General features: G+C 43.2%; 2 protein-coding genes across 13 annotated transcripts in view; one reads left to right on the top strand and one right to left on the bottom strand.

Annotated features, from left to right (window-relative positions):
* The window catches only part of SLC25A21 (solute carrier family 25 member 21), a 255,315-nt gene extending 245,757 nt beyond the window's left edge, over positions 1-9,558 (bottom strand). The window contains exon 1 of the mRNA XM_055820210.1: positions 9,403-9,558. Coding sequence (XP_055676185.1) covers positions 9,403-9,469 — 67 coding nt within the window. The 5' untranslated portion in view covers positions 9,470-9,558. The remainder of the gene's footprint in view (positions 1-9,402) is intronic.
* Positions 9,262-21,482, top strand: part of MIPOL1 (mirror-image polydactyly 1) — a 197,332-nt gene continuing 185,111 nt past the window's right edge. For 6 of the 12 annotated variants that reach the window (XM_055820191.1, XM_055820179.1, XM_055820146.1 and 3 more), the window contains exon 1: positions 14,333-14,474. The gene's annotated coding sequence lies outside the window, so the exon portion shown is untranslated. Of the gene's footprint in view, positions 9,428-14,332; positions 14,475-21,482 lie in introns of those variants that run through there. The other 6 variants (XM_055820154.1, XM_055820132.1, XM_055820142.1 and 3 more) reach the window with 5 other exon arrangements.

Here is a 21,482-nt window from a genome sequence, read left to right as displayed (position 1 = left end):
TCAAATATCACAAAAGTGATAGTAAAGAGTTACATTTGGTTTCTGTGTCTATGATTATGGCAGTTAGAACCATCATTTGAGTTTTTCTGTTTGGTTGGTTTTTTACCATGCTCTTCATATTTTTACCAAGTTCAGTATGCTATCTGGAATCAGCTGAAAAAACAAAGTTGAGCAATATTTACTATACATCCAAAATATATACTAATTTTTAAAATCAAGCCTCTAACTAAATATGAAGAAATAAGTGTTGGTTAAAAAAAAAAAAAGTAAAACTTAACGCTGTTGCAAAAACAGAATTAGCTCTAAGAGAAACTGAAATAGTGTGAAGAATTTTCTCAAACTGTAAGTACTACTAAGACTCTCCTTTTGCTTCTGGGAGTGTTGCTGTTTGGGGACACCAGCCACACATCAGCATATTTCAGTATAATAAAAACAGCAAAAAGCCCAGGAAACTAGGATAACACCCTGAACTGGGAAATGATCCATTGACTAAAGGCTGAAAGATGACCCATAAACTATGTTTCCTGCCAAAAACTGGCAGATTGAATAGGATCCAGAGGAAAAACAAAAGCAGCTGTTAACAGTGTAGTTCAATGACTGAAAAGCAGATCTAAAGGCCAATTACTCCTGTGTTTCCTTCCCCACTGTATGGATGGGACGTGCCAACAACATTCAAACTTTCTCAGATATAACAATATTTTCTCATCAGAAAATCACCACTATAGACAATTGAAACCTTACATGTTTCATATATTGGTGAAATGATATCTAATTGTAATGAGCCCCAGGACAAGACATGCTGCAGGAAAAAGGGCAGGTACTTACCCTGGAGCTATTGAACTTTCAACACAACCAAAGCAGTTGACCTGTACTACAGACTTTCAGTACAGAAACTACTATTTTATAACAATTGATATTTAGTACTTTCTTGCACAAATGACAATCAGGCATCAGAGAGCGAGAGCTTCCAATTATAAAAATGGTATTGATTTTATCCATCACCAGGATCAGTGATTGTTTCCACAGGCAGCAAATGCCAATTCATCTCCTCAGAGGGGAAAAAGTTAATTACATATTTTCAACTCCAGTTGAAGCAGAACAGATTTAAGGCTTTTATGATCAAGATGCAGACACTTGAAAATACTTAGAGGCATCCCTGTAATGGAACTACTGTCAGTTCTCTCCATTCGTGGCAATATTGATTTTCAAGACTTCCAGTAGGATTTTTCCTACTTGCTTTAGCTTTTTTAGCACTTTTAATTCATAACAGCCCTAATCACAATACTTAGACCAGCCTGAGTAGTTTAGGTTAACATACCCATTTTTCAGAGAAAACGTCAGAGTTTGTCTTCTAACAAATTAGGTCTTCCAGTCTCAGTGGTATGATTTTGAGTGTCTCCCACCATGCTCGCTTGAAATAGGAAAGTAACAAGCATAAGATAGAATGTTTACAAGTATAAAAAGGACATCCAAGGTAGTGTCACAGGAACTGAGCTACAGTTAAGGGAAAAATTTGTAATATCATTACTTCACAGGCAAAGCTCCCAGAAATTCATCACAGAAATAACCAGAATCAGTTTTCATTTTCCTTTCTAGAACACTGCCACAGAAACACATTATTACTATCAAAAGGTACGCTTTGGTTTTTTACATTAGAATTTTATTCTTATTACATAATTACCCTTTGCATTATGAAAATTTAACAAGGATTTGAATATGAACACTAGTCACTAAGCACAACTGACAAAACACACTAATAAAAAACTGTTCTTTATCCAGATATAATCTTTGTTTACAGAAGTTATATCAACTTCTCAGATCCGCCTCTGCAGACAAAGCATTTTTTGCCTATAAACATTAAGACTGGAGCATGCCTCTTGTAACTACTTTGACTACATATTTGATTTTAAATGTATAATATATACTATTCTTTAACTTTGAAATCTGACAACAAAATATTTAGAATTTGTTCTGAAGTATATATCTAAGCTTTTATGCTTTGCTATAGTTCTCATTGCTGCCAATACGTGAAAGAAGTTAACGTAGGCTTACAGCAGTGTGAAACACAGTAGTCTTCACTTTGTTTACAGATGGGCACTGAGGTTTGAAGGGAGCTCTGCAATATCACAAAATCTACAGTAAAATTAGAATAATGAAGACTCAGATTCCTCACTCTGCAAAAATCAGTAACTAGCTGCACATTGATTCCACTGGGCCAGGAGTTTATCCTAACTTTTGTGATTTAGGTGGTATCTTAGCCTTAGGAGCATCTTTTGACCTTTACCAGTGATACATCACTATGCAATTTTTGCGGTTGATTCCAGAAAAGTCCAGTTCAGTGCCATCGGTTTTGCAGTACACATATGAAACCAGTATTTATTGATCATTATTTGTTTTATATCTTTAAGTTTTGCTTTCACATATCATCCAAAATAACACATGCTAATCTTCTCACTTGCAACATCTTCAACATACATTTTTATTCATCTTCTACCCACAGGAAAAGCACATTTAGCGTCTTATTATAGTATCACGCTGCCATCTTGTGGGGAGTAAGGCAAATTAGTATGGATAACCATTACTCCTGAGGTTTTGAGGTTTGGGGCTGGTCATTTGGTCAGTTGGGGTTGGTTTTTTAGGTTTTTGAGAAAAAACTTGTTACACTAAAACTAATAGAAAAACTTATAACCTCTCTCAAAACTCTCAGGCTTACCACATACACAGACTCTTAAGGATGAACGTCTTATTGCACACTCATAGAGGATTCCGTGCATAAGTTTTGTTACCGTTGGCTAACATTCCAGACTAAATAAAGCTCAGCCAACTACTTGCTTTCCCCAGTGTTTCTCTTGGAACAAAGACAGAATGGGACTGATGAGTTTGCTGCAGGATGTTCAAACCAACAGTGAGTATCAGAGCAAGGCAACACTGGCTTAGTTTGAAATTTAACCCCCAGATTCAACAAACAGTTTGTTATGAACAATTTCCAAGTCCAGATGAAAAAAAATCATCTTTTGAAGGTCCCAGATTCTACAGAAAGTACTAATCATACAACAGGTGACACATTAAGTTTTATGAAAAATCTTAGTTTGTTATTGTCACTATTATATAAACATGTAAGAATTTCTTTGTAATATCTTAACCCCCATATAAAAGATATTACATTTTAAAAAGACATAGCCTGAAACACATTTAAGTAAGTGTTCCAAATAGGTGTTCATAACTTGTTAGTACACTGCAATGACCCGATCAAAAAACATCGGTTTAACTGAACACTACATACAGAGGTTTTCAGTTGTTCCATTTAAAGTAAAACTATATTGCAAGGATATTGTTTCTTTGAATTACTTAACTGTCTGAAAATTTATAGGAATTTCTCTAGTTGCCAGTTCGCATATACAGCACAGTGTATGAAAGCCCACAAAGATTTCATTAGTTTCCACTAAAATTAAACAAGATCTTCTGAGGCAACCTCACAACATTTAAGGAAAATGCATATGAAGCAAACAGTCTAATCAGTCTTTCAAATTCAGAGGTGAATCTATTGTCATCAACTGGTACAAAAGGGAAGGCTCAGAGCCTGAAAAATGTTACTTAATGTTTGAAATGCTGTAGTAGACAGGGCTATACTATAAAAACTTCCCCTGGGGAATGTTCACAAAGTGAATGTAACTGGTTCATTACATGGCATTCTGCATACTCTCACCTAGCTGGTCACTGCACTTTTCTGCAGCACAGAGGTATATTCTCATGGGATGAAAATTATCACTTCACCTGATTTTTTAGTGCCCAGTAGGCCAACATCAGCAATTCAACTATACTAACTCTAAAACTAGCATCAGTTTCTGTAAGCTTCCCCAGTGGCTGTTCCGTGTTCCCTATGCCCAAGGACCCACTGAAGTCAACCTATCCTGAACACTGTATTCCCCCTCTGAACTGTATAATGATGAAAGCAATAGGGGTTGCACAGACCTTGCAAAGGTATTTCATAATTTCTTTTTGATAAAACACAGTACAGAGGGATGGTTGTCTGAGCAGAAACAGACTGACAACTTTCAAAGTCTTAACTCCCTGACTGTGTCTATGTCCTCCAGATTCCTCAAAGCATGCTTGAGGAGGTTCAGGATATCTGACCTCAGCTCACACACAGTTAACCTTTTGGTCTTCTCTTCACCCAAAGCTCTCCTCACTATATTGCCACCCAAGCAACTCCCCTCCAAAGCTTTAAGTCCAACACAAGGTAGCACATTATCAATTGCTCAGCCTAGCAGAAAAAATTGGCTTCACTGGTAGGAGCAAGTCCATAACCCTGGAGTACTTTAGCTTGTAGAAAGTTTTCCTTGAAACTAATACTAGACTGCTTCCTACTCTTAGCTTTTTAATATAAATGGTCCTTGTTAACAACTGAAATGCCAAATAAAGGTAGTGCAAGACAATGAGCATGTACTGCGGTCTTTGATATTTCAGCCTTAAACCTTCCTCTGTCTGAAGTCTTTTAAGTACTCAAAAATATTATGGTTTCAAGTTAAGATAGTTACAAGGTTTAGCTAAGTACTTAGCTAGTTGAAATTACCTCTGAGCATTAAGTTATTATTTCAGTAACGCGTCAATGCCAACTGCATGGCTTAAAAGCAAGAATAAAGCACCTAAAAAACCACAGAACACTCATCCTAACTTCAATCCTCAGAAAAATGTCCGCAAAACAATCAAATTAAACAGGGGGGAAAGGAAGAATTAGTCAATTTTTCTACTGTTTAAAGTGCTTCCTGTACATCTGTCACACTCCTATTCATAAGGACCAAATAAACCATGGCGTTTCAGAGTATGCTGGCTAGCATACCCTGTAAGGATGTTTGCCTGCCTAATGCCTCCAGTGATAGGAAGACCAAACAGTGTTTAATACTGTATTTGCATCCAACAGTCTTACTCTGATGAATGGCTTTCCTGCTTAAAGATCTTGTTCAAATGAGTTGATGCTATCCAGGATAATCAACTTGAAATCAGCCTGAAATAAAACACCTCTTAAAAGGTTTGGACTTTCAGAAGAGCTTAAGAGAATTAGATTCCCAAATCTTATTAGATTTCAATGCAGCTGGAAACCTAACTCCTTCCAAAAATAAATAAATAAATATCGAAGCCAAGAGGTCCAGACATGCAAAAGCCCCACTGTCCCATGAAAATATGAAGAATGGGGAGGAAAAAAGCAAGTCCTAGTTATTCTTTATTTTTTTAAAAGGTCATTTTATTCTTACTTTCCCATAATAATTTTGCAATAAGAAAGCCAATAGCTCATGTTCATTTATTAAATGGAATTAGGAAAAGAAACACACTGAATTACAGCAGAAAAGTACTTAAGGATAAGTTCAATATTACTGATCTGAAAAACATGTAATCTTCTATTTATCACCCCACTATATATATTAAATAAATTCTTCAAAATTTTAGCTTCAAAATTAAAAATGTTTAGATTTGCAAGTGTATGAAGAAAGAGAGGTGATCATACACACTAAGCATTGTCTCCCCCTGCAGCCTTTTGTTATTAAAGCCCGAGAACACACCTATACCAAGTAGCAGCATTCTAAAACCTTCAGGGCATCTACATCCAGCCACTTCCCTCAGCCAAGGGTCACCTGTGCCAATGTTTATGGCGGCATTTGCACTTCATCATTCAAAGTGACTCAAGACTGATGTCTGGGCAAATGGATCTGGGTATCACACAACACAGCTTGCAGTATTCAATTCCTCTCCATGAGGAAAGAAATCTCCACTAACATTGTATGCAACGCTATTTTACTTTCTGCTTTTTCCATACAGGCAGAAAAAACAAGGCGTTTCTGATCCTTGTGAATCAGAAAAACAATTCTTCCCATTATTTGAACCCTGCATTGACTGGGCTTCTCAAACAGCTTTTTTTGAAAACTGCTGTAAAATCTAAGAAAAACAATTAGCAATTCCCAGGTTGTTCTTTTCACAGTGATTTTTACAGTTTAGGGAGTTTATTTTCTGTTTCTTTTTTTTCTATAAATTCCACACATGCCTTAGTTTACTAATTAACCACTAAGAAAAAAGGAGTACGCCTGCAGTTTACTGTACTGAAAGGGACAAAACTCACTAACGAAGTGACCCAATTACATTTCAATCAAAGTCCTAGTCTTCACTAGTGTCATACACCAGGCAAGCGAAAAGAAAAACAAGTACTTTCAATTATGCTATGAACCTCCATTCAGGAACCTGAAAGACAGGAGCAAACTGAATGTCAACAGAAAGAACCCAAACCAACACAGAATAAGACTTTGTTCATATTTAAGACTGAATTCGCCCTCAGGAAGCAAAGCTTTCCATTTAATATAAAGTCAAATTACAAGCCATGCAGAAGCAGATGCACCCCTTGCCACAGACATGAAGTACACACAAGATCATGTCATCCTGGAACTTTACAGTTCAGTTACAGCAGAGTGCCATGCAAGTTTATCTTTAACTTAAAAATGCCTCAGACAGCCAATGGTATGTTTAAACCTTTTCCTTTACAACACTGCATATTTTCTCTTTCCTTCAGCATGCCAGTATCTTCCATTTTATCAGTCTTGTAGACTAGGGTGTTGTGCTTGATTTCTTTCTTTCCTCTTCCCCTATCTTTAAGTCCATGAACAAGTCCTGTCATCTTCCATAAAGCTTCAAAAATCCCTTTCTTCCTGTTCTGACAGTTTAGGCTTATCTTTAATCATTTTCCACTCGACCTAGCAGAATTACTTCTTATCAGATCCTTTTGCATCAGACATGCAGATGCTAAATAACCTCTCATTTTACTTATGCAGACATTTCTGACCCTTCAAATACACCTATTCTGCTATAGAGTTCATTCCCCTGCTGCTTCTCTAGTTTCCATCATTGTTTTGACAAAGACACCAACTTACAGCATCTTTCTTATAGCTTCATACATTCCTTGTGCTTAACTGAATAAGTTAAGATGAACAGAACTTCTTACAAATCTAAATGTTAGTTCACCGTGATAGTTGTTTTGGGGTTGTTTTTTTTTTCATTTTCCTGAAACAGCTACCAGGCTGTGGTACAGGCAGCAAAACCACCCTAGGGTATCTGTGACATTGACACGAGGCCAATAAATATGGCATAACACCTACAAGAGCCTTATGTCCTTCTGCACAGGCAACCATAATAATATAGGGTATCTAAAGTGATGCTGGGAAGCTAAGTTCAGGCAACCAAACCCCTCACTAGGCTTAAATATAAGTACACTCTCAACAATTCATGTCCTCTGTCCTTTCCTTCCTGCTTCCACCTTTCCCATGTTAGATCCACACGCATCTGAGAAATTTAACCTTTAGACTGAAGGCCTCAAAGCTACAGCCTTCCTCTTCCATCTTCTCTATAAGTCACCAAGAAAAACAGCATTGACTTTTACTTTTAAGCATCTGTCAAGCAGGTTTTAAAGGTTCAGCCATTTCTCCTTAATACCCTAGAGCTCCCAATTTGAGCCATACATTTACCAATCCCTCTGGTACAATTCTAATGTTATACAGATCTAGAGAACAGTCCTTCACTGGTTTATTCCAAAACCAGTAAGTAGAATTTTCTTTACAGATTTAAGGCTACCGATGGAGCTAAGGCATTTGCCTGTCTGACAGGAGACAAAGCAAAAGGATGGAAGCATCTTTTAACAGTATGCCTCTGGGCTAGATTCAAGAGGCCTTATAAAAAGTGTTTGGTGCAGATCAGTTGCGTCCTTGACTTAAAAATTCTCTCACCTGAACCTTTATGCCTACCAGATCAACAAGTAGCTTTCATGCTGTCTTTTCCCCTACACCATCCTCAAACACACTCTTTTTGCAATTCTAATCCTTCTGTAAAACTTTGCCCTTATCTAAACAACAATTTTCTTTCCAGGGCATTAGCCGAGTTATCTGATCTTCTATGAACAAAGAGAGCCTGTAAAGAAAACAGGCTACTGCCAGAGGATGGGAAGATACAGAGTTAGAGCAATCTGAATCACTAAGGCACAGGCCCACTGCTATGGGCAGATAAACCTGTCATTTACAAAACATCTGGTGGCAACACACCTCAGTATCCCTTCAGGTATGAAGGGCCTTCAACAGCCTTGTGCAAATTAAACTTTTCCTTTCTCTCCCAAGGGAAGAAAGGGGTGGTATTCAAGCAGAATCTTAGAAAACTTTAGGAATATCAAAGGGTGCAGAAGAGCTACATAAATCCAGTTATACAATACACTGGAAGGGCCAGGACAGCAGACCTCTCTGCTTCTGCTGTCCTGGCATCTCTCTGTGTCAAAGCAGAAGGCTGGAAACAAAGGACATGCAGAGTCATGAGCATGAAAAGGAAGCGCTCAAAAGTGTGTTGATGGCAGGAATGCGTAAAAGTGCATTTAGGGGCAGCAGTGGAACTAGAGGGAATGGAACAGAAGCGCACACATAACATTATGACCACATAGGACTTACCCACAGCAGAATCTTGCCCGTGCACGTTACACTGCAACATTACCACGTAGCTTTCCTCTTTCATATGAGACATAATGTGACAGACAGCATTTGGACCCCAAAAGAGATACTACAGATCACTTAAAGACACACTACACAGTTGAAATGGTAACAGGATTGATATATATACACACACTGAAAAAGCAGGATATTGTGTACATATTCCCTATACTTCAAGCAGACAAACAGATTTATTCCAATTCAGAGAAAGCAAAGTGATGAAATTAACTAGCAGTGCTGTTGTTGCTGAACAGACGTGTAGTGTTTTGACACTTGTAGTATAAACAATGTAACGAATTTCTAACCTCGACTTCCTGAAAGTATTAAAACAAACAAACACACACAGAAACGCATTTCCATGTATCACTGCACCTCTTTCTCTGTAAGGCAGCGAAGGAGAGCTCGAGGGGGAGTTTCGGGAAAGGGGACGAGGCTTTGTGCCCCGCACCGGCGCCGCGGGCAGGTTACACGGGCTCGCAGCGAGCTCACGGCCGAAGTCACCCCATCTACCTCAGGCAAGGCAAGACCGACGGCCGGCCGCCCGCCAGAGAAGCTCCCGAGGGGGCACCGATGACTGTTACCGTTGAAGGGGCCCGCCTGCCGCCCTTATCACCCGAGGGGCTGCGGGGTGTGCTGAAGGGAGATACACCCAGCGCCGGGCAGCGCCCCTCACCGCAGGTACCGCCCGGACCCGCCGCGCCGCTCCCGCCCCCGGGACCCCTGGGCCGCCTCAGGGGCCCGCCCGGCGGGGGAGGAGCCGCCGCCCAGCTCGCACCGTTCCCGCCGCCGCTCCTGCGCCTGAGGAGAGCGGCGCGGCCGGCTGCACCTCGGCTTGGCGGAGCGCCGGTGGGGGACGGGCAGACCCTCCCCGCCCAGGAGGAACGCGCCCACTTACCCGCCGAGCCTCCGGCGACGACTTGGTGAGAGGCCTCCTGCAGAAAGCACCCGGGCTGCCGCGCCATCCTCGCCCGCGCCGCGGCGAGAGGCAGCCGGCGCCTGGAGAGCGGCGGCCGCGGCGAGGCCGGCTCCGCGCGGTCGGGTGGGAAGAGCCGGGGGGAGGCGGGAGCCGCTGTTATCGGCGGGGGGGGGGGAGGGGGGCGCGGGCGCGCGGGGCGGGACCCGCGCGGGCGGGAGGCGCGCGGCCGCGCAGGGCCCTTTAGCAGCCGGCGGGCGGAGCGCGGCCCCGGGCTGGCAGCTGCGGGCGGTCACGGCGGGGGAAGGGCGCCCCGATCGCTTCCAGCCGGGAAACTGGGCCGCGCTCGGGCGGCCGGCGCTGGGATCGCCCTCGCTGGGGCAGGGAGGCCGGGCTGCGGCGGCCTGTCGGTGCGCTGGCGGGGGCAGGCCTGTCACCTCCTGGGGTGACACCTTTGCTGGCGCCGCACGGCACGGGCTCCCGCCGCTGCTGGGCCCCAGCTAACAGCCGCGGATCCCTGGTGCTGCGCTGCTGGGCAGGGTTGGGGGTGCCACTCGGCGCCGTTTGGCTCACCCGCTCCCCTGAGGCACGCTGTTCTTTTCAAACCTTTAGACTTTGGCTTCAGCTCTTCGGTGTTCAAAGGACACAGGTATTTTGTCACTCGGAGAGCGGCTGCCGCACGTGTGATGCAGACCTATTGGACCATCTTAATAAATGAAACAGTGCCAGGCCTCGAGTGCTGGGACAGTCACTGCCATTGCTGACAGTCCCCGATGTTTTCACCCACGTCAAGCCATACCTTTCCAGAATATGCCAGGGTACAATGTGGGGGACAGCATGGGCTCATCCCCCGAGGTGGCACCATTGAAGTGGACGACAATTCAGCCGTATGGGTGCAGAACACACAAGGACATTTATTCTTAGGGCCAGATGGGCACAGATCCTTTCTGCTTACTGGTACAGACACGGTCTTTTTGACTTAGAGCCTGATCCAAAATGGCACTGAGGTTAATAAACCCAGCTTAAGCACTTTATGAACAACTGGATATCTATATGTTCCTATGGATTTGGAGCCTGCAAAAGTTGGGAGCAGATGCAGTATTGCAGGTGGTCTTTTATTTTCCCTGCTGTATCGCTGACCCTGTTCTACTAGTCAAACCCCCAGGTTACCAACATCTAGCTTGTTGTGGTTTAGCCCCAGCTGGCAATTAAGTACCACACAGCCCCTTGCTCACTCTGCACCCCCAGAGGAGTGTGGAGGAGAACTGGGAGAAAAAGGTAAAATTTGAGGGTTGAGATGAGTAACTTAATAATTGAAATAAAACAATAATAATAGTAATAACAATGACAACAACAACAATTGTACTGAAAAGGACAGAGAAGGGGAATCGAATAAAATCCAAAAGGAAGGGGAAAAAAAGTAATGTGCAATACCGTTTCTCACCACCCGCGGACCGATGCCCACCAGTCCCTGAGCAGCGATCCCAAGGTCCCGGCCAACTCCCCCAGTTTATATACTCAGCATGACATTCTGTGGTATGGAATATCCCTTTGGTCAGTTCGGGTCAGCTGTCCTGGTTGTCTCCCCTCCCAATTTCTTGTGCCACTCCAGCCTTCTCAGTGGCAGGGCCTGAGAAACTGAAAAGTCCCTTGACTTAGTGTAAACATTACTTAGCAACAACTGAAAACATCAGTATGTTATCAACATTATTCTCACACCAAATCCAAAACACAGCACTGCACCAATCAGTAAGAACATTAACTCTATCCCAGGCAAAATCAGGACATAGCTGTAAAGATTTTTCCCTTGTCTCCCTTTCTTCCTAACCCTGAATAGCACTGTGGTTTCTAATACTCTTCTGTTTCATCCTTTTGCACATAGCCCACAGCCTCTAGTACTGCTGATTTTTCATAGCCCAAGAGAAGGTTTGTCCACTCTGAGCTTGTCCTCTGTTTATTTTCTAGCAACCAGGGGTACGTACAAGCTCAATTACATTGGTGTGGGGGAGAAAGCAGAGCTACTGTTGATCTCAAGGGCACATTTATTAGGGTTAGGATGGATTGAAGGAAATGACTCTTGGATAAGGTGCTAGACTGTTTGTTTAACCAGTCACGTGGATAATTTGGGATTATTTTTTTTCTTCTGTTTTTGTGGGGGTTTTTTTTTGCTTTCTTGCTAATAGCTCTACAGTGTTAACAGACAAGGATATTAATTTTGAGTAAGAAATCCTTCATGTTATCTTCAAAGTGATTCTGAATTCCATGTGTGATCTTGAGCATCTTGAAATAGAACTAGGAGGCTATATTTGCTGGCACCTTTTCAAAAGAGAAGGAAGAGAAAGGTAGATTTTACATCCTTATTTTTTAATGTCTCTCCCCTGAAAGACAGACAGACTTGTTGCCTTACAAGATGATCAGCTTATGCTAAACTCAAAGCATAGGTAATTTGTAACTAGGTGTATTTATGTATTCCTGCAGTACAGCTACCAAAGCCAAATGTTGGTACTTATTTCTTTCTCTATTCCTTAAGAAGCATATATAGATCTGTTTCATATATCTGGATAGTATACTTATGCTCTGTTTACCATGTCTGAGATAGGTATTTGACTGCAGTCTACTGTCTATATACATTTTAGTTTAGGAAGAGAGGGGCTTCCGCACATTCACTTTAAGCATTTGGAGTCGTGACTTTAAGGAAGAATCCTAGGCACACCAGAGGCATTATGCTAAAATCGGGATTTCATGAGTCTGTAGGAATATATGTAGCATAGCAAAGCTGAAGAGAATACATGCTGGTTTTCCTTTCCCTCCAGTCGTGGAAAGGTACCTTTAAGGTACCAGAGAAATATGCATTTTTTATAATATTACCACATCTTTCCCTCAAGGAAAAAAGTTGAGGAAAAAGTCCATTGTGAAGAAAGACACACTTAACTACCATAAAAGTGAAGCTGGAAATACATAAAGTTGATGGACTGGAAAAAATAGCATTCCAGCATTCTGGTGGATGGAATTCCTATAGTCAAAGAGATTAATTAGTAAATGAGAAAAATAGATTTAAATGAAAGATAAAATATATTGTAGATTGGGATTAAAATGCCATTATTTATTTCATAGAGGTGGAAAGCAGTGCAGTCAGAGACAATTTGTTTCAGATAGTATTGTGAAGGAGAGTTCTCAGATCACAGCTCCAGACTGGGTGGATGGAGATATAAAGGTGACTGTTGGACAGAGGAAAGATTCTGGAAGTAAATGAAGCAAAATAACGAAAACTTGTTAGAAGCAAGATTCATTGCATTTAAATGTCCACCTCATTCACTGGGAAAGAACCTTTTTTCCCACCAACAAAACCCCAATGATTTTTATATGAGAAGCATTTTGACAAGAAAACGTCCTTCAACAGCCTACAAGTGGGGGTTGTGCACAAGGTTCTGAAACGACAGTGTTTTCATCCCCCTCGCAGGCTTTTCTGCCAATCGTTTCTCAAAACTTTTAAAACACACTCTCCTGTTTTGAGAACAGATTGCAGGAGCCATAGTATTTGGAAGCCAAAACTTTATAAAAGTATGTTTGGTAAAGTATTTTCATGAAGTCGTAATACTGCTTTGCAGGGTGCCTGTGAGTGTTTAGTCATAGTTTAGCAATGTTGTGAACTGAATAGATGTTCCAAGCTTGAAAAGAAATGTAGCCTTTGGTAATTTCAGACCAAAGGTTAGAGAAAAACAACGGGTTTATTGCTACTGAGAAGTATGGGAACATGGAAAATATACAGAGAAGTGTTAATAAAGTGTTAAAAGACTGACTGAGACACTAACTGCAAAAAGGAATAATATTCGGGTATAACATTCAGTTATACAGTTTGCATGCATCAGCAAATAAACAGTAACTTGAATTCTTTGATCTATGTAAGAGCAGAGTGGGGATTGCTGTGGGAATACAGAATAACTCCCTTAAATTAATAAACTTCGAATGTGTTGACCTTTAAGTAATTAAAATCTCAACTTCAATGTTTCATTAACATTTGCCTTCGTTCCCTTGGTTTGGCTCTTTGAGACTGCGGCTCAATAAATATAGCAGTATCATCAAGTCTCCAGTGTTCTGTATCATCAAAAAGCAGATGCTGAAACACCGCTACTTTTTTGTTCCAGAGATGTAGGGGTCCCAGTGCAACAACCTTCCCTTTGACACAAAAAGCAAAGCTAGTATTAAGATGGACTTGCAGGAGTTCAACAGTGAAGAGGATGTGGAGCCGATTGGAGGGTGCAGAAACCTCTTGGTTAGGTTTGTTTTCTGCAGGAGGTGTCACTGCAACAAAAAGGTTTACAGGAAAAAACTGACAAATAACATTCAGCCTGCATGTAATTTACACAGAAATACGTTTACAGAACAGGGTGGCACCTGCTAGTGTTAGGAAACTTAAGTTTGTCTCACAGTATCCAAACCCCAAACCTATTCACCTGAACGCAAATTCTCCAGCTGAAAGTCTCTTCCATACGGCACATGGCCCTTGTTCCCCATCCGCCCCTCCCTACCCTCCCGCAAAGGGCAACTTGCCCATCACGCAGGTTTCCATAAGCATTTCTGGGCTTAATCCCATTCCCACGCGGCCTCTTCCCAAACCAGCACCCGCGCACCACTACGGCCTCCTCCCTCCCCAACAGCCCTGGCGGTGCCTTGCCCCTCCGTCTGTGGTTGCCCTACGCCTCGGCAGCGATGCCGCCCCCGGCCCGCCTCCCCCGCGCTCCCCCTCAGACGGGAGAGCCCCATTCCCGGCGCGGGGGAACGCGCCCGCTCCCCGCAGGAGCCCCGCACGGCCCCGCGGCCCTGCGCCGCCTCTCCCGCCCGCCAGGCGGCGCCACCCCTGCGCCCCAGCCCGGGGGCCCGCGCCGCCCAGCCCCGCCCTCGGGCCGCGGCCCCGCCGCTGCGCGCTCCCGCGGGCGGCGCGCGCCCGCTTCTCCTCCCGCCCCGGCCGCGGGGTCCGCCCGCTCCGCGGGCTTTGTTGTGGAGGCGGCGGCGCGGGGCAGCCCGCACGCAGGCAGCGGGGGAGGAGCGCGCAGGTAACGGGCTGGCGGGGCGCTTCCCTCGGCGGCCGCGGCCCGGTGAGGCCGTGGCTGCCCCGCGGCGCTCGGGTTTGAACTTGCTCCGTTTCCCGTGGCGGGGCGCGGCGGCGGCGGCGCGGTCCCGCCGAGGCGGCGTTCGTGGGGGCCGCCGTGCCCTCGGCGCCTCCCCGCGGGCGAGCGGCCCGGCCTCCCCTCCTCCCCCCGCCTCCGGGGCCGAGCCGTCGCCGCCCGGCCTGCTCCGCCGCCGCCGGGCCCTCGCCCCGCTTCCCGGCTGCGTGGGCCGCGACGGCCGGCCGGCGCAGCCCCTCGGCTGGGTTCCGTTACCTCCCGCCTCCCCGTGGCCGCCGGCCGCCCCCGGCTGGCCCGACCCACCGCCCGCCGGGCGCCGGGGGGCGCGGCTGGGGGTCCGCGGCTGCCGGCCCCGCCGAGGGAAGGGGCGGCCGGGCCGGGGCGGTGGCTCGGCGGGTGTGTGTGGGAACCGGCCGCGAACAAGTTCACAGGGTCGGTGTGGGGTCTTTAGTGTCAGGTGAGAGCAAACTGTGGAGGGTGCTGAGAATAGCAGTAATGCATTAAAAAAAAACAAAACACCAAAAGGAAGAAAAAAGAAAAAACAAACAAAAAAAAACCAAACAAAAAACCCACGCCAAAAATCTTGCGTGAATAAAGTTTGCAATCTGGGCTGGTTTCGAACATTTATGACTTCGAAAAAAGCTCCTTAGGAAGTCTCAATGAGTCATACACCTGGGCTCCTAATATAAGTAGGTTCCACACTAATCTGCTTTCTTGATAGTGTTGTGAAGGTCTATTTCGTTTGAGGAAACAGTGTTTTTTCAGTGTGAGTGGTTTGGAGGAAAAACATTTGGGATGTGTACCCAGAAGCCCGCTTTATCCGAGACAGCACACCCTCCAATGTTTGCCCATTGAACGATTGCACCTGGGTCTAGGTACAGCTTCAGCGGCGTTGAGGTTGTTGGAGCTGGGTGCTGTAGGAGTTTGCTCGCCCTGGGTCTAGGAATTCAGTGGGCCCTGCCATGACATAGTGTCTTTTTAAATGTTTCATCAAGTTCTAACTACGGTTAGAACAATCTTAAATTGCAGTGCTTTAATCATGAAGGAAAAATTAGTTAACCGCAGCAGTACATTTCTGGATCTGCAGATCTCAGAGCTGCAGATTCGGGAGGCTGTGGCACCTGTGGGTCTTGGGGAAATGCAGCAATGTCCTTATCTCGTTCTTGTACCTGTCCTTGAGCATCTGCTCATGGCCAGTTTTGCTCTGGGTATATACAGCTTTGGTTCCACCTGAAACCACCTATTTTGGATTATTTGCCTATTTAAATACATTATGGCACCAACTTAAATATCTTGTGAGGTTTAACGAGTTAAAACTAAGTCATAACAGTTAAACACGCTATGTTGTGTGGTAGTTCTGGTTTTGTTTCATTGTGCTTTTAAGTATAAAAAATGTAGTTATTCATTACAACGTACTTCAGCTGTATAAGGTGTGTGAGACTGGGCCATATACACCAGTGAGGTGCCATCGGCGTGACGGCCAAGAAGTCTTTTGCCTGTCGCCGGTACAGGGATTAGCACTGATTTCAGGCTGTTGAAAGTGATAAATGTGCCTTGCCCATCCAGCTAAGAAGTTACTGCAGTTTTGGTTGCTGTATGGAAAGTAGAGGGACTTGGACTTAAAATTATGTACAGGATTTTAGAAATTAGGGACAAGTTTTGGGGGAAGGAGGTGGAGTTTTGAAGCTGTGCAGTTACTGCTGCATCTCATCACTGGGAGTGACAGCATCATCGGGGAGCTCTCCTAGGACCTGGTAAATCTGCCTGTGGAGAGGACATACAGTAGCAGAATATCTATTTTCCTTTATGGCCGTTTTTTCACGAGTATTAGATGTTTTGTCTAGTTTTCTTTTAAATACTGAGACTGATAAGGCTCAAACCAAACTAGCTGATCTCATAGTCAGTTAGATTAAATACTGTCTTGGATCTAGTAAATGATTCCTTATTGTTGGCATTTGTATATACCCTTTCTGTAGCTATTACAGGTTTTCATATAGCGATGCTGCAAGTTCTGTAGAGTCTGATTCCCATTACAAACTGTGATGGGAACTGCGCTGCCCAATAGTAGTGGAATGAGGCAAATGAAACTTTAAAAATCTGTTCCCCGGTTTTCATGTGATAACTAATTAGACTTGCTTTTGTTTAGTTTCAGGATTCACTTAATTTCCCTTTTAATTACTTTGGAGAAGGAGATGTTACTTTTCTTCTTTGTGTTCTGTTATTCCATCTCTCTGCTTGTTAGAAGTCATTCTAGGTGATGCTAATTTAGAAATGCAATACTATGGTGTTACCCTCCTTTCTTGACCGGTAAGAAATAAAACAAGCTGCTTCTTTCTCTTTCAGCAAGACAAACCCAATGCATTGTATTACTGGCAGAAACAGGAATACAGTGCTGATGCCCCATGGCCCAGATCTAGCTTTTTGCAGTTGTGGGGTTTTTAGTTTTTGAGGTTGCCTAGGTTAGCAAAAATGCAAGGAAGTTTTCAGAGCTTGGTGTAAGAGGCTAGGGGAGGGGAGAAAATGCAAGTTTGGTAATTCTCTGTGGAAAGAATCATTATTCACTTGAATTGAAAGCAAGAAGGTGCACATGAGCTGAGTATGAAGGGGGAGAGGGTCCTGCCTATTTATCACAGTTTTGTGTAAAATCAGCCACGTGAACTTGAGAGATCCTAAATAATCTTTTTGCTACCTACCACCTCTTAAAATTTGTAGGCTGCAAAATGTATGGCAGAGTAAATGCTGTGTTAATTGTAGCATGCAGATAGTGAAATGTCTTTAAGCTATGAATTGCTGATCTGACTTGATGTTCACTTTAGTGCAGACCTTCCAAATCTATGCAGAGGCTTCTTTTCACTTTTACATCTGTTATCCTAGATGGGCAACAGATGTTTTGAAAATTACTTTTAAAACACACAAACAAAAAACCTCTTCTGGGCTGCAGTCTGTTAACAAATTTAACTACAGGGTAATGTTGCAACTGGCAGATATTCCTGACCATACAATTGCTGGCTTTTTGTCTTTTCCTTTTAAAGGAAGATGGTTTTGAAGGGGTAATAGAAACAGTACTGAACCCTTTTTTGCAGAACAGATACAGCTATGGAAAGAACTAGTGTGTATACTCATTTTTTAAAGATTAATCTCTGCTTCCCTGCTGCTTTGATCCACCTGTTTTTTAAGTGATATGATGGTTGGAATGCTCCCTGGTAGCCTCGTGAGCCATGGTACAGAAACTGTAACAGCAGGCTTCTACTTTCTGTGATGATTCTTAGTGTGGACTTTTGTCTGTTAAGGACAGGTTAAATGCAAACTGGCGGTTTCTGCAGAGTGGCAGCCTTTGGCATGTTGAAGAATATTACGTATTAGAATTTTGAAAATATTTTATGTGTCTGTTGGGTTTGCATTGCAAGGTTTTGGTAGTGGGGGGCTACAGGGGTGTCTTCTGTGAGAAGGTGCTGGAAGCTTCCCCTCTGTCTGATGGAGCCAATGCTAGCCAGCTCTGAGATGGACTCACCACTGGCCAAGGCTGAGCCCATCAGCGATGGTGGTAGCATCTCTGTGACAAAAATATTTAAGAAAAGAGGGGGTGGTGGTGGAAATCTGCATAAGAGCAGCAGTAACCAGAGAGAGAAATGAGAATATGTGAGAGTGATAACTCTGCAGACGGCAAGGTCAATGAAGAAGGGGAGCAGGAGGAGGTGCTCCAGGGCGCTGGAGCAGAGATTCCCCCGCAGCTTGTGGTGAAGACCATGGTGAGGCAGGCTGTACCTCTGCAGTTAATGGAGATTAATGGTGGAGCAGATACCCACCTGCAGCCTGTGGATGACCACACACCAGCACAGGTGGATGCCTGAAGGAGACTGTGATCCCATGGGAAGCCTATGCTGGAGCAGGCTCCTGGCAGGACCTGTGGCCCCACAGAGAGAGGAGCTCATACTGGAGCAGGTTTGCTGGCAGGGCTTGGGACCATTTGGGGGACCCAGGCTGGAGCAGTCTGTTCCTGGACTGTACCCTGTGGGAGGGACCCACACTGGAGCAGCTTATGAAGAACTGCAGCCTGTGGGAAGGACTCACATTGGAGAAGTTTATGAAGGACTGACTCCCATGGGAGGGACCCCATGCTGGAGCAGGGGAAGAGTGTGAGGAGTCCTCCCACTGAGGAGGAAGGAGCAGCAGAAATAATGTCTTGTGAACTGGCTGCAACCCCTATTCCCCATCCCCCTGTGCTGCGGGTGGGATAGAGAATCCAGGAGTGAAGTTAAGCCTGGGAAGAAGGGGGGAGTGGGGGTAAGTGTTTAAGATTTAGTTTCATTTCTCGTTATTCTTCCCTGATTTGATTGGTAATAAATTAATTTCCCCAAGTTGAGTCTGGTTTGCCTGTGGCAGTAATTAGTGAATGATATCTTTCTGTCCTTATCTTGACCCACAGGCCTTTCATTATATTTTTTTTTTCTCTGCCGTGTCCAGCTGAGGAGGGAAGTGATAGAGTGGCTTTAGTGGGCACCTGGTGTCTAGCCAGGGTCAACCTACCACAATATGAAATATTGCCGGGATAGATTTTTATTGTTTTCATAGTATCAGTGAATAAAATATTTTTTGTTTAAAAGTTCACCTGTCTTGGTTACAGTTCTCTCAAATGAAAGGAATTTCTTGAGCCTTTTTGTATGAAATATGAAACAAGCACTTTATCTGTCCCTAGTACAAGTAACAGAGACATGATCATTTAAATTGAATGCCAGTGGATAGCTATCATATAGTAGTATGTGTTGTTTATGTTTCCTTTGTATGTACTGGCCATCTACATTTGAGAACAGCTTGTTGTATTTACTGTGCAGCATTACACCTGGCTAAGCCTTGTCAAACATGTCAGGCCTATTTCATGCTTTTCAGAGGAATTAAAACTCAGTAGTTCAGTTAATTATTTTGAAAGGGGGTTTTATTTTGAAAGCTAGAGTTGTGGCACCTGTGACCTGACCTATGGTCAACTTTGTTTGCCACCAGAACACATGTAGAACTTGTTTTCTTTTTTTGTTTACTAGGGCTTTTCTGTTACATGCATGTAAAAGGAGTTTAATGGTTCAGGTGCCAGTGGGAGGCTATTTGGACATGGGCTGTGAGTTCGGTGTGATACATGTGCCAGATAACTTGCAGGGATGCTTCTGTGGGTTCTGGAGTAGGGAACGGGATGAAGGGCTCCGTAGGGTCTGTGCGCAACTCTACAGGCTGTTTGCCATCCTTGTTGCTAAAATGTATTCTGGAAATTCATGTTGAAAAGGACATACAATTCTGCTGGCAATTTTATGTGTAGTTAAAATTGTCATCAATATGTTGCTCTCAGTTTTAGCAGGGAATAAGGTAATAAGACTGGCTCATAGTGTCTTCTCTGTATTAGAAAGAAGTCAAGAAAGTGTCTATGGTATCATTTTGCTAAGTATCACTTGCTGGAGTAGCAAACCAAGGAACAGATCCAACTTCCCTTTAAGTGAATGGCAAAACTTCCATTGGTCACAGCAGCACGGGGTTACGCTGTGGGTTTAGAAGAAATAATTGGTAATGAGTTCAGCTCCTGGAGGGCATTAATTTTTGCACCATGAAATCCATAGTAAATTGAGTTAAGGAGATCCACATAACATGCTGGTAGACAAATGTTATCCTTTCTGTCTTTTTAAGTAAATCTGTTGAAGACAGAATTTGATCTTTAAGTTCTGCGTTCATTTAAATAGCAATATTCCAGCTAGCTGTGCACTAATTTAAATGTTACGTGTGAAATAAATTAAAAAAATCTAATCTGTTTCAGTAACAGAGTATTAGGACAAAGAGGATTAAAATACTTGGTTATTGATTAGCTCTTTGGAGGGAGGGGATGGTAGTTCCTGTCAGGATTTGTGGAATGAGAGCAGGGTTGTGTCTGAACCAAAACTGTTCTGAAAATGCTGTGGGATGCTCTCCTGTGAGAGAATTTAACATGGGGTCAAAGACTGCTGTACTTGACACAAACGAACTGGATTTTTAATGGTGTTTTTAAAATGTATAAATCTACTAATTTATGTTGATTTAGACTTTAGCTTATAAATAAAAATGTCTGCTTCTAAAGACAGTATTTAGTGCTGAAGAATTGCTTTATGGTTGTGTGGGTGTATGAATTACACTTGTGGGACCAGGCTAGAAATTGTCATTAGTTGCCCATTTAAAAAATGAATAGTACTAGCTTAGATTGGCTTGAGGAAAGGGAGGAGGGCTTTCTGAGGCACAGCAGTTGATATGTATGGAAATGAGAAGTATTAAAATATTTCTTTTTTGCGGAGCGTTTACACAAAATATTATTGCGCGTTGTTTCGGTTCTTAATACAGAAAGTTAAATATGTATACATTTTTGTGTTATGAACACTGATGTTTTTTTTTTAGACATCCTTGGCTTGTTTCTTTTGGGAGTTATCAGCTCTGCTTTAACTTTGTCATTACGCTCTTTCCAAATGTATATATTTGACCCCCTCTTTTTGTTAACTCTAATGTCTCAACAGGTGAGGAAGTGGAACCATTCTTAGTGCTTACATATTACATCTGATAGTAAAAACTGATATTTTATTTCCTATGTTTTATAGATTTTTTTTTCCTGTGTATTATAGAATTAACTTCATTTTAGAAGCTTAATTGGCTGCCCAGAAGGTAAGCCTAGTTACCAAGAAAAATGGTAACTCGGCTTGTAGCGGAGTGGAATTAGAGAACTGAGAATACTAACTGAGCATAATTTAAAAATTATTCTGAGACATTCCAGTGGCCACTTCAATGCTATTGAAAGAAGTTATGCAAAAAATGAATGTGTTCTTTTTTAAGCATTCATTTCTCTCAATAATGCTATGATACATAGTTCTATATTTCCTTCAAAACAGCTCGTCCTGTTTGAGAGAGCTTAGATGGTGAAAAGTAAAGACACATACC

Source organism: Falco peregrinus, chromosome 1, assembly GCF_023634155.1.
Source record: "Falco peregrinus isolate bFalPer1 chromosome 1, bFalPer1.pri, whole genome shotgun sequence".
In the NCBI taxonomy this organism is placed as follows: domain Eukaryota; kingdom Metazoa; phylum Chordata; class Aves; order Falconiformes; family Falconidae; genus Falco; species Falco peregrinus.
Note: the sequence above shows the minus strand (reverse complement) of the source record. Positions and strands in the feature narration are given on the sequence as shown.